Consider the following 13,449-nt stretch of genomic DNA (forward strand, 5'->3'; position numbering starts at 1 on the left):
GCTCTGAAGAGTTGGGTGTCTCTTGTCCAGTGCTCTGAAATTCACCCTGGCAAGATACTGGGCACATGGCAAAGATGGAAATGAAGATCAGAGGGTTTCAGGAGACTGTGAATAGTCCCAGCTCAGAGGACCTCCCCCAAGCCATGAGAGCAGCTCAAGTCTCAGAGCCAGCTTGGAGAAGTGATGGAGATCACCCCAGGAAAGGGGTGACAAGAGAGCAGAGCTTGCACCAAAATGCCTTCCTGCTTCCACAGACTGTCCCATGCTGTGCTGGCACCTGTGTGTGCTCAGAAGTGCCACCATGGTCCTGCAGAGACCCAGAGAAGCTCAGCCTGGCTCAGCTCTGCACGTGGTGGGCAGCTGGAAAACCAGCACAGAAACAAACCAGCAGCTTCTTTACCTCCCTTGGCATCCCAGTGAGGCACTGGAACAGAAGGGGATCCAGCTGCAACGCTGTCATCCACTTTGGGGCAGAACTGAGCATTTCAGGGCCAGAACTGCTTGCAAACATTTTATTTCCCCAGTGCTTGTTGGTTTCTAGATTACTTCACCTGCAATGCATTAATAACTTTAAAAAAACCAAGCCCAAAGTAGCTGTTTCATTTCAGATACTGTGGGAGAGGAGGTGTTCTGCTCTCTTTTCCCTTCTCCTGTCTCAGGTCTTACATTTTTCTCTTTCCTCTTGGAATTGTTCCCTTTACTTATGATTTTGGGTATTTTCTTTTTAAATTGAGGGAGCAGCCAGGACCCCAGGCCTGGAGAAGGGGCACATGCTCAGGCTGACAAAGGCATCGTAAAGGTCTCAGCACTGGTGTAATTGCTCCATGAAGTGCTGGTGGGTTTTTTTAATGAGACATTTCTTGTGTTCAGAGTCTGATTGTTTAAGTTTAACTGAGCCCCATCTCAGTGCTAAAAAGCAAAGAATTGCTGTAAGGCTGGCAGAGGCAGTTTTGCATTAAAGATGGGAAAGGGGGGAATTGGATCAGCTCCCAGATGGCAAAACAAGGCTCTTGAGTGAGTTGGAGGATCAAGAGACCTCAGGGCCTGCAGGAAACCTCCCGTGGATTTTGGAAGAAGTGAGTGCAGTGGGTGAATCCGTACATAGCCGTGCGTGTGCCTGTGGGTACGTCTTGCAGTGACTGTCACGTTCCCTTGACAACACTTTATAATCTGTTCAGTCTATGACATTTTTTCTTGACGAGCGGTGCTGGGAGGAGGTGGGAGGCAGGTTCTGCCCAGGCAGGCTGGTGGGAGCTTGCTGACTTCAGCACACTCTGAGCTGCTTTGCCTCAGACACAGTTTGCATCACTCAGGACTGCTCTGCCCTTTGTGAGTTGGTTCAGTTCAGAGTGCAGAAAGAAACCTCCTGGCAAGTGCCCAATTTGACCTCATTACAGCCCCAAAACAGAACTGCCCTCAGAACTGCTTGTGAGACAACCTTGTGCCACATGGGAGGCTCAGAGCAGCCGGCAGCGTCCCTGTGCCACCACCCCACCGAGTGCTTGTGGTGCCCTTCCTAAGGGAACTGACAGCCTGGAGCAGCAGGAAGATAAACACCAGTTCACCTTCACCAGGGCACTGGGACTGGTGAGAACTGATGGAATTCCCAGAGGAACCACCACACCAGCACCTCTTCTTCCTCCTGAGTCATGCCCAGCCACTGGGAGCACGCTGCTGGGCCTGCAGACCCTGTACTGGACATGGAGAGAAGTGCGATGTCAGGGACCAGCAGCAGATTGCAGCTGCTTCTTCACCTTTTCAGCAAGCCCTAGGGATTTCCAGGATTCCAGAGGGACAAATGCTTCCCAGCTCTGCTCTGTAGCCCGTGGTGGTTGGATACACCCAAACTTGCTGCAGCACAGGACAAACTCCATCCCTGATCTCTCCAGTTCCCCACCATGATCCCAGCAATCAGTGAGGATTTCAAGGAAGCTGATGAAGAAAGCCACCCCTCTCCATCCCTTTTCCCAGGGGAAGGCAGAGCTCCTCATCAGGCCAATGGGATACAGGGGCTCTCAGCCCCACTGCAGCCCCTGCTCTGTGACCACATGGCAGCCGGTCCCAGCCGGGGAGAGGGATGCTGGGTTTGGATCCCGTTGGTGGCCTGCGGTGGGACGCGCTCGCCTTTCCCGGGAGGATGGATTCCTTCACACCAAAGCAATGGCAGCAGAATAAACGATTGCTGCTTGATCCCAGGCCCTGCGCTGCCTTCGGTCTCCGCTAACCAAATCCAGCATTTCTAAATATACACTGGAGTCTTATTTTCTCGCTCCGATCTTTATTTGCCTCCAGATAAGCTGAAACAGATGGGGTGTTTCACAACAGCCGCTTGCTGGGGATGTCAGATGGGGAAGGGCACACCCCTGCTGCTTTTCTGGCAAAAATCCCCTTCCCAGAAGGTCCGTGAAGATGATGCCGACCCTCCTCTGGCCGTTGCCGGGGCTGTCGCCTGCCCATGAGCAGCCTTGAGGCTGCAGCTTCCCAGCTCATGGCAGTGGGCTCTGGGATGAGAAACAACCTCCTTGAGCAGAGGGAAGAGGCATCTCAGAGGCAGAAGGGGAGAAAATGCTGTGGAAATTTCACTGTTTCAGAGTGTGATGCTTTCTTGGTAGAGCTTGAGGTGAGATTCCTTGCTTCAAGGTGCTGGAGGTTGTGACAGGCTCCTGCAGCCCAGGCAGGAGCTGTGCCGTACAGGGAGGGATGCAGAGCTCCACTGTGGGATACATGGACACTCCATTTGCCTCCCCATGGCTCAGGGTCTCAGTGTCAGTAGGGGTAGCCATGGAGTCTGCACATCCCTGTTGATCGTGGTGCTGTGGGGTGCCAGTGATTTGAAGCAAGGGACAGCCATAGGCCAGTCATAAAGCTAAAGGGGAGAAAAGTCATCTCCAGGCTTGAGGTTTTACACTGGAACCAGGATAAATTCCGAAGCAGAAGAGGCTGGCTTGGGTTTGTCCCCCAGAACAATGGCCCTGCGATCCAGGCAGGAGCCAGGCTGAGCCCTGCAGACTCATGGCAGCATGGGCCAAACCGAATCCCAGCTCCAGCTGCAGGGCCAAGTCCATCCTTCCTCCCCTTGCTCAGCAGAGCTGACATGGTATGACCCTCCTGTGGGACCTGGCCAGCACCCCTGGGTGCATTTTGCCTCCACAGCATCATCCACAACTTGCACAGGATGAAGGGAGAACTGTGCCTTGTGCTGGGGGCCGCGGTGAGGCTGCAGGGGTGCTCACTGGCTGAGACATCCCGCATGGTTCTCATTTACTGTGATATATTTTGGGGAAGGGGAGAGCTGTCTAGGGAGCAGAGAGGATTGAAATATGAAAGTTAATTAAATAAAACCATCAGTCAAAGGAAACAAACCTTTCCAGCCCAGCATCCTTTGACTGTTCAGAAGGGATGGGCTGTAGCCAAAACCAGTTGTAGTCGTTTAATGATTTGGCCATGAAAATTTTCACTTACAGGCTGTTTGAGGAAAATAAATGGAAAAGAAAAAGAAATATAAAATATTCCATGCCTGGGGCTCCCTCTTAATAGAGACATAAAGATGACTTTGACATTCCCAGAACCACAGTGCTCTGGGAAGACATGGGATTTGCATGTTATTGTGCAGGACCGTTGGAGGAGAGCAGGGAGGGATTTTTCTCTGGAGTGGGAAAGCAGAGCAGCAGAGTCCACATCTCTGAACATCCCCCCTCGCCTCCTCCCCGGGGATGTGCAGAGGGAGAGGTTGTTGCTGGGGCTGTGTGCGGTTGCTGTTAATGTTTGCTCATTCACGGGATTGATTGGGTTTTAATTATGGAGGCTGTTTGGCATCCTGGCTCTCAGTATCAATGGGAAAAAGGGACTCCTGTGTTCTCCCCTGGAGGTGGCGTTGCCTTCCCCGGGTTTGGGACCAAGCTCTTGGTAGATGCACCATCCCAGAGCTTCAAAGAGCTCTGCTGGCATCTCCCCCAGCCACGAAGCACGACAGAATTGCAGCACGCTGGGGCTCGGGGGAGTTTTCCACATCCACATCCGTAGCAGCATTCACGGCGCCGTTTCGCAAGCTCTGTGCCCCTCACATGGAGCCCAGTGCTCCCTGGCCCAGCCATGCCCTGCCACGTGCCAAGGGGAAGGCTGCAGGGGCACATGGATCACTTCAATTTGAGTGGAAAGGAGGGGCTGGCATTTGAGCCTTCAACATCCCAAGCTTCCCTTTGCAGGGAGGTTTGGGAACAGCTCGGGGGAGCTGGCCAAAGGCAGATTTGCAGCTTTATCAGCATGTTCAGGAAGAGTCACAGCTGGAAAAGAAATCCAGCCAGCTTCCTGCTGCCTCCAAACCACCAGCTCCAGGACCTCGGGGAGTGTTTGGCCTGTGTTTGCACCTCTGCAAGCACCTTTTGACCATGCATGCTCTCCATCCAGCATGGATGCAGGGATGCAGCTGCATCCCAGGCTCAGATGTGCCCATGGAGAGTGGCACATGCTCAGGTACCCACACCTGCCCCATGCCACCTGTGGGCTCACCCAGCACTGCTCCCACTCAGGGCAGATTTGGGGCTCAGGAGCCAAACAACAAGCAGTGGCTCTAGCAGAGCTCCCCGGGCTGGGCTGGCAGTTGTGCTGTGTGGCTGTGCAGCCTCTGTCCCCTGCAGACCTTGGCTCAGTGGCTCAGTGTCAGGCCGGGACCAGCCCTGCAGGTAGGGCCAGGCACAGGGGCTGGGAGGCCCGGAGATGCCTGGAGCTGCCACAGCTGCCTTGGCTTGTGCTGAACACGCAGAACTGGAGCTGGGAAGGCCGGCCCGCTATGCTAACCCTCAAAGTCGCTAATAAAGCGCTAATTAAAAGCACTTGGAAGGAGCAGCCCTGCCAGAAGGAGAGGCTGAGACACAAGAGCCTTTCATTGTTTAACGGGTTGTGCCCATTCATCCATGGAAGGCAGCCATGAAGGCCGCTGGCCCCTCTGCCCAGTGTGCAGGGTTGTTTATTCCCCTGGTTATAAAACAGGGCAGAAGGGCTGAGCCTACACCATGCACCGAAAAGGCTGGGTCCAGAAGAGGTAGGACCCCAGTCCAGGCTGGGGTGTGCAGCTCTGCTCATCAACTGCTCTTGTTCACAGCTCAATTATACCCGACCAGGGCTTCCAAAGCTCAATCCCAGGCTGCTGGAAAACTGGAAGAACGAAGTGAAGGAGAAGGGCCGCGTCAACTGTCCTAACAATGTAAGGATTGTCTGTTCTTCTGTGGGCTGGCTGGTCTCCATCTGCAGGAGGAAGGGGGAGGTTTTGGGGCAGGAACCCACCAAAAATGGCTCTTATTGGGCCCCTGACCACAGTGATGCTCAGACACTCGTTTCACCTCCTTTTCCCTCCTTTCCCTGAGCTTGCTGCTGTGCCTGGTTAAAGCATGTCCCACCTTTGTGATCCTCCTTGTGTGCTCAAGCCACCAGGCTTGGGGACAGACAGGGCCACCCTTGGTGACAGTGCAGCATTGCCCAATTTGAGCTCTGGAGCTGCCATTGGGAAGCTCCCAAGATCCTGACGGGGTGAAAGCTGCACTTCCTGCCCAGCCTTTTGATGCAGAGGACCTGCTTTTCCCAGAGTTAAGCGAAGATAGGTTTAAGCCAATCTTTTTAAAGCCCTGTGACAAGCACAGACCTCAGGGCATGGTGCTTGTGCCTCATCTCGCTGTGAAACACAGCCTTGGCCCGAGCTGACAGAGAGGTGAACCCCACCCTGGTGCTGAGCCTGGATTTATCGTCCCAAACAAAGCCTTGCTAATGGGAGTTCTGAAGGAGGCAGTTCCCACAGGGCCAGGGGAGCCGGGCTGGCTAATTAATGTCATACACAGGCACTTGGAAAAGACGTTGCTCAGAAACTGGTCATGCTGCTGCCTGGGTGATTTCTCCTCTCTGTTAAGCCTCTGCTGTGGCTCCAAGAACTCCTGTAGCCCAGCAGGACCTCCCGACAGCTCACAAATGTAGGTTTTCCACGGAGACATTTAGGGCAGACGTTTTTCAGCCCGTTGCAGAGGGATGTGGCCACATGACTCCCATTAGCACTAATGGGAAACGTGTGACCAGAGCCCTCGGCGCCTCGCAGAGCATTAACCTCACACTGCTCAGCCTGGACCAGTGGCCGTGCTGGCTCTGCAGGCTCCTGGCCATGGCTCAGAGGAAGGCAGGGGATGAGGGGGGTCGTGTCTAACCCTGCTTTGTTTTTTTCTGCAGTGCTGTGAAGCCATTTACTCCAGTGTCTCGGGGCTGAAAGCTCACCTGGCCAACTGCAACAAGGTAGGTCCTGCCTTTTATACCCTTTTCTCAGAGGTGGCTTTGGTGTTGGGTTTTCTCTTCCCCCCTAGCTGGTTTGGAAGGGGCAAGCCAAGGGACAGTGACACAGGTTAAAGGATGGTGGCTGCTGGAGGTCTGGCTGGCAGTGCTGCTCTAAGTGGGTTGTTATCAGGCACAACACAGACTTCTCACCCAAGCCCAGACCTCTGACACACAAAGTGTCACAGAGGCACAGCAGTGGCTCTAAGTCCTGCCTCATGTCCTCCTGTCCCACAGCAGCCCCTGCCCAGCTGGTCCCTGCAGCCCCCAGATCATTCACAAGCCCTTGGCTAAGCAGCATGGCCAGCATGTCACACAGCAGCTCAGAGCCAAGGAGCTGGGTGCTGGAAACTGAATGTTTCCTGAGGCAGGTGGGAATCAGGAGTATTCTTCCATCAGTTTGGGCAGCCCTACAGCCCCTCTGGAAGTCCAGCTGGAGCGATGCTGGTGTGGTGCCTCCTGGGATAAGCTGAGTCTGGAAGAGGCAGCTGGTCTGTGCAGAGACTGTGCCCTCCCACTGGATGGATGGAGCAGCTCTGAGCTCCAGTGCCCTGCAGCTGCCCCAGGGGAAGGATCAGGAGCTCCGTGTAGGTCCTTCAAATTGGAACCAAGTTAGAGCTGCTAAAGCTTTATACCCTGAAACATTTCCAGCTGCAGCTTCCATTGAATGGAGCTTCCAGGAGGCAGCTCCAATACATACCCCATGGTTATTAAAAACACCAACTCCCGCACTCCTCCAGCGCTAGCTGGAACAGCAGCCCTTAATGAGATCATTTAGAAAATGGGCTGCAGAGATCCGGCAGGAGAAGCTGGATTTATGCAGGATAAAAGAGCAAACACAGAAGACTAGGACAGCTCCTTCTCTGAGAGAAAACAGAGCTGGTTTCTGGTTGGTTCCGTGCATGGGAAGCAGTCAGGATCTGCATGAACATCGCCATGAACCACAGAGCTGCACCCTCTGGATCTGCCACATCTGGGGCCAGGTATTGGGGGTCAGCAATGGGGAGTTGTTCTGTGACCCCCACACTGCCATCAGCAGGATTCTTCCCCTTGGGGGAGAGGATTCACTTTGAATACATGTGCCAATAAATTTGGCATAAATAAATCACACCCCTCCAGGACTGATCTGTGATTCCTGCTGTAAAATCCTGCAGAACTGAATCCTGAACATAAAACCTTAGTAAGAGCAGAGGCAGCACCCCATCCTCAGTGGGGATTGATGCACTGGGATGATTTTGCAGAAGGATTCCTGAAGCCAGGCCTGTCCTCTCCTGAAATGAGAGACCTGTCTAACTCAAGATTTACAGCTATGGAGAAATTCCCAGGGAGGAAATATATGGCCCAGAGGGGCCCATCTATAACACCTTCATCAATAGAGAGCACATTATCTCCCACGTGCTATGACCTGCAGCAGAGCCGGGAGATCTGTCATCCCACCAGGGCGCTGGTGACAGGAATCCAGCAGTCACCCTGGCTCTTTGACAGTGTAACAGGAAAATTAGGTGAGTGTTGGACATAAATCTGATGGTGGTTCAGTCCCAGGGGATCACAGATCTGCTGACAGCAAGGACACAGGGTGATGGCCCCATCACCTGATGCTGGGGACACACAGGCAGCAGCACAAGTGGCATGGACTGAAGCTCAGAAAGAGATGTGGCTGTGAGCTCCTGGCCCAGCGCTGAGGCTGGCTGGAATCTGGTGTTTCAGACATGAGTGTTTATTTTGTGTCACTTTAAGGTCACAGGAGGGTTAGGGGCAGGGGAGGGCCACCCCTTGGGGCACTCTGGGCTCTGCAGGAGCTGCTGTGTCTTGCAGGGGGACCACTCAGTGGGCAAGTACCGCTGCCTCCTGTGCCAGAAGGAGTTCAGCTCCGAGAGTGGCGTCAAGTACCACATCATCAAGGCTCACTCAGAGGTAAGGGAGCAGCTGGAGCTGGGCTGGGCTGGTCCCTGCTCCAACACATGCATCCTTGGGCTGTCCCTTTCCATCCATCCATCCATCCATCCGTCCGTCCATCCATCCATCCATGTCTGTTAAGAGCAGAGCTGAGTAACAGCTCCCAGTCAGCCTGGGAGGTTCTTCCCTGTCCCCCTTGGTGTCCCTTCCACCCCCAGGCTCATTGCAGCAGCTCAGCTCTGAGCAGTTTGACCTCAGGAAGGCGATGCCAGTGGGGTTAGGGGTGGGCCAGGCATGGGTTGTGTGTGCCAGTGCCTGTCCCCAGGACTGTCACTAACCTCCGTGTCACCCCACGGACACAGAACTGGTTCCGAACCTCCTCAGAGGCCAGCCGGAAAAAGAAAAACAGGGAACAGCTTTCTTCCAGCAAAGAGGAGAAAAAGAAAAGCACAAACGGCAAGAAGAGGGGGAGAAAACCCAAGGAGAGGCCTCCGGAAATGTCCCCGAAAGGCAGAGAGAGCGTGGCAGCAAAGACTAATCACAAGAAAACCCTCGAGCACTGGGAAGGCTCCCGGAGCAGCCCCGAGGGGGATGAGCTCGTCCTCAAGCCCCCGCCGAGCCAGCGGAAGGGAGGAGCCAGCAAGATGCCCGAGAAATGAGCAGCTCAGAGACTCGTCTCCGAGGATTCGTTTACAGCCCAGGGTAACAGGGTGGGGGTCTCTCCCAGTTTTATGTCCCCTCCTCCCCATCCCACCTCCCCTTGCCCCACCCTCCTCTCACTCTCTTTTTACAAAAAGAAAGGAAAAAAGAAAAAAAAATAAGAGAGACAGAAAATACCAATTAACCACTTTAAACAAATCACGGACCTTGTTTCACACTGGAAAACAAACAGGATCAAGGAAGCTGGAGCGTCCTCCACCCCCTGCCCCTGTACATAACCCTCGGTGGGGCCCCGCTGCCGCCCCCGGCCCGCGATTCCCCTCCCCTGCGCCAACCTGGTGACGCTTGAGCGAAAGAGAAGTGCAATAGCAGCGGGGGCCCGTGGGCTGGGCCGGGGAGCTGCCCACCCGTCCTGCAGCCTCCCAGCTCCAGGGTGGTGTTTCCAAAGATGTTTGACCCTGTGGGGAGGAGGGGCCGGGAGCTGGCAGCGCTTCGTGTCCCTGCAGCCGCGGGTGGAGGGGGAACGTGTTCGGCAGGGAGCGGCTGTGAGGAGAGTCAGCCTGGCAGGGTTTGTCTGCGTGGTGCGAGGCACAGGAGGGAGCGGGGAGCGTGACACACGCTGGGTGTGGGAGGTGTGAGCAGGAGAAGGGGTGCTCTGGGACTGGTCAGGCTGGAGGGTTTGATGGAAAGTTGTGGGAATGCTGTGGGCACCGTGGAGAGTGGCAGTGCGGCCATGGAGGGGGTGCAGTGAGGGAGCTGTGCCTTGGTGCTCGGGTTGTGTTTGCCGGGCCTGGCGTGCTGTGAAGGCAGAGACATGATGCCAGTGCCAGGGTCAGGGGGAGATGGCAGCCAAGGAGCTGTCCCCTGGCCTGGGGGCATCCAAGGGTGCTTCAGGGTCCTGCTGTGCTCCATCCCGAAGGTGCTGATCACCCAGGAGGGAGGAATGGAGCCTCGGTTCCCCAGCTGTGGCCACAGGAGGTGTGTAACAGGGACAGGGGCAGCATCGAGAGACAATCATGGATCCTGCTGTAGGATGAGCCCAGCTGCTGCCCAGGCACCTCACATTCCCCTTGTCCTTTCAGGCTGGGACCCACCATAAGAGAGTCTCTGCTTCCAAAGATGCATCTGAGCCCCTGACCACCCACCTTGGGGTGGCAGGTCCCTGTGGTGCCACCCCTGCTCGTGCTCTTCCCCGGAGCTCTTCGTTGCTCCTGTGCTGACATTGTCATCACACCTCGCTCCAGCCCGGGGGAGCCATCCCTGGGCCAGGGTGTGCCCGTCTCCAGACAAAACCTGGCTACCTCGGTCCCTGGGAAACAGGCACGTTTGCTCTCAGTAACACAACAGAAAACCTTAATTCGATTTTTTCCCCTATGCAGAGCCAGGAAAGAGGCATCAGAGGGAGCTTCTGCTTTTGCTTTAATCAATTCAAACCTCAGTCCTTGCTTTCCTTTACTGCTCCTTGTTGCCCGGCAGAGGCTCCATATCATTCCCTGCAGTAGCAGCTTAGTAATAATTAAAGTCCTCCATGGGAGGTTATTCCAGCCAGGGAGGGGGGACAGTGGTGGCTGAAGCCAGGGTGGCTTCTCAGGGAGCAGGGCTCCTGCTCTGTCCATGGCCCCAGCACCTGGATCCACCATCTGCACCATCTGCCCAGCGAGCTGTGGCTGAGGGAACTGCCTGAGCATTGCTGGCTGCGCTGGGCCTCGAGGCAATTAGTGAGAAAGCTTAATTAGTCACTGCAGCTCTGCCTAGTCACTGCTTGCACTTCATCAGATCTGTGTTTGGATGGTGTCACTGGGGTAGATCCTGCCTCCCAGGGGAAGGGGAAGAGCTTTGGGAGCTGTAGGACAGCTTGGAACAGCTCACAGGCAGCAGCAGGAAGGGGAGTGCTGGCAGAGCTGTGGGCCTGGCACTGAAATCTCTGTGAGGGTGCAGAGGGAGCCTGTGGATCCCAAAATCATATCCTGCCACAGAGGAAAGTCCCCAGGAAAGCTCCATGCCCTGGCCTAGGGAAGGGAAATGTGGGTAGCCTGGGCTGCTGGCTTGGATAGTCACCACACAATCCTCACTGTCTCCCCTTGGGCATGGCCTGGGACTCTCTTCTCATTACATGCAATTAATTGGCTTCTCATTGATTAAATTAACAGGCAGCACTGTGCTCCACAGGGGGGGAGGCCTGGGAGCTGCTCAGGATGGGGTAGACATGGGAAAGGGCTGGCTCAGGGCGTCATCATGGGGTCCAGATCAAAACTCACTTCTGCTTCCATAATGAGAGTGTCTGGCAGGAGCAGGGACAGCTGCAGTGGCCTCACAGAGCAACACCAGCCTGGAGCAGACCCCAGGGACTGTCTGGGCTCTCAGGGCAGGCAGTGGTCCTGGTGCTGGGGCTGTCCCTGTCACCCTCAGAGCACTCACAGCCCCAGTGAGGGCAGCACCATGGTCAGGCAGGAATTTCAATGAGAAAGTGGAATCTTCAGGGGTTTTTCCCCCCCCAAAAAAAGTGTTTTCCCCACTAGTCATCACTCAGAGAGGAACATGTTCCCCCCCACCATGCCCTTCTCCATGAGACCTCCTTTACTCTCCTGCTTGTCCAGGGAAGGTTCCAGAGCAGTGCTGGGATCACCAGCACCTGCCAGTGCCATGACAGGTGAGCAGGGGGGCCGAGTGACACCATAGTGGCATTGCTGGGGGGCAGTATATTGTGCCCCTTCAGGTGCTCCCAGCGAGGCAGTGCCAGAGGGGAAACCACCTTGATCCAGAGGGATAGGCAGAGGCTGCAGGACCAGATGGGGGACGAGGCGTCCTGTCCCATTCCATCCCATCACCGGTGGGATTTGGGGATTTTGTCACCCCAGGCGCAGTGACACTGTGGTCCCGCACCTCCACTCTTGAGGAAACCACCATCCCATCACCCATGTCTCCAAGGAAAGGGCTAAACCTCCATGGGAGCAGGCATGGACTGCAAGCCTGTGGGAAGACCTCATGGAAAGTTTGGATTGCAGGGAACTGGGGAACCCTTGGCACCAACACCACGCCCTGGTGAGGTTGGCTGTGTCACACCAGCTCCAGCCACGGTGGATGGAGCTGCCCGGGCCTGGAGCATCTCTCTCCCCCAGGAACCCTGGGAATATTTTGTTCTTTTCTTTCTCTCCTCGTGACACCCATCCCACGGCATATCCGAATGTTTCTCGTCGATGCCAGTTATTAGTGCATAAGTGTATTTTGGGGAAAAAATTAAAACAGAAAAAAAAGGAAAAAAAATTTTCAATTTATCACTTGTAACCATATATATAAATATATAAATATATATATTAAAAAGTGTTTATTTGCAAAAAATAAAATTGTTTTAACGGTAAACTATCTTATAATAAACTCCCGATTTGTGATGATCTGTTCTTTTGTTAATCATTGACAAATCCTCAATTGGAGAGTACTGTCCGAGCAGCTCCGAGCAGCGCCGAGGCGCTCCCTGTACTGTATGTATGAAACAGCTGTATCGAATAAATGGTTATTGATTTTTTATTAGCACTGTTGTCAGCGTTATTGGGCAGTTCGGTGGGAGGCTTGGACATGCGATCCAGGGGGTTTGGATTTGTCCTTCCTACAGGTGGCTGAGAGGATTCCCCCAGCTGCTGGGAATGGAGCATGTGGTCATCAACCCAGGGGTGCCTCCAAAATTGAGATGGGGAAGGTGAGGACGCTTGCTGCACCAGCACTTGGTACATCCAGCACTCCTGGTGGCAGGAGGATCCCCAAAGTCCAGCTGCCCTTCACTCCCGTGGTAGAAACCCCCCAAAGCCGCTCCTAATCCACCCATCCTGTCAGCAGCATCCAGCGTGTCCTGGCCCCAGGGGCCACATCCAGCCCAAGACCTTTCCTCCCTGGGGAGCTCTGCGGGACCCAGGGCCACTCCCCGGCGCTCCCAGCGTGGGAATAAATCCTCTTCTGCTCCCTAATGGCTTTTTTGGCACCGACCCCAAGTCAGGGACAGATTTAGACTGATCTCGCTGCTGGCTGAGAAGGAAGCCTTTCCCCATGGGCACTCTCGCTTCCCCAAGGATGGGTGGGGACCCCGGGAGCGGTGCTTGCCTTTCCCCGCCCCAAACGTGGTACCACAAACCTCAGCCCGGGGCAACCCTGCCTGAGCGCGGTGCCGAATAAAACCAGATCCCACCCAGCACCCGGGACCCCCAGGGCCGGGGTCCTCCCAGCTCTCCCCAGTGCTCAGAGACATTGTCAGAGCCCGGGGTCACCCAAACCGCGCTTCCCCCCAGCTGCAGGGTGGTGGGGGGTGCTGTGTGTGGCACCCCTCAGCGTCCTGGGCAGGGAGTCCCATAGCGCCCACAGGTACCCACAGCATCGCTCTGAGCCCCACAGCACCCACCCATGCCCAAAACACCCATCTACACCTCCAAACGCCCACCCGCACCCCACAACCCACCTCTTGTGCCCCACAGCACCCAGCCGTGCCCGCATTGACAGCTCCTGCCCATGACCAGCACCCCTCTGTGCCCCATCACCCCTCTGCCCCCCAGAGCAGCCATCAAGCCACCCGAACCCCCCTTTCCCCCGCTCCCTCCC

General features: G+C 55.3%; 1 protein-coding gene across 11 annotated transcripts in view; it reads left to right on the forward strand.

The window, feature by feature from the left end:
* Nucleotides 1–12,370, forward strand: part of ZNF512B (zinc finger protein 512B) — a 29,758-nt gene extending 17,388 nt beyond the window's left edge. For 8 of the 11 annotated variants that reach the window (XM_063404381.1, XM_063404380.1, XM_063404389.1 and 5 more), the window contains 4 exons: nucleotides 5,102–5,203; nucleotides 6,211–6,273; nucleotides 8,125–8,223; nucleotides 8,568–12,370. In XM_063404381.1, coding sequence (XP_063260451.1) covers nucleotides 5,102–5,203; nucleotides 6,211–6,273; nucleotides 8,125–8,223; nucleotides 8,568–8,864 — 561 coding nt within the window. In that variant the 3' untranslated portion in view covers nucleotides 8,865–12,370. The other 3 variants (XM_063404384.1, XM_063404390.1, XM_063404388.1) reach the window with 3 other exon arrangements.
* Nucleotides 12,371–13,449: the final 1,079 nt, after the last annotated feature.

This window comes from Prinia subflava, chromosome 8 (genome assembly GCF_021018805.1).
Source record: "Prinia subflava isolate CZ2003 ecotype Zambia chromosome 8, Cam_Psub_1.2, whole genome shotgun sequence".
Taxonomy (NCBI): Eukaryota; Metazoa; Chordata; class Aves; order Passeriformes; family Cisticolidae; genus Prinia; species Prinia subflava.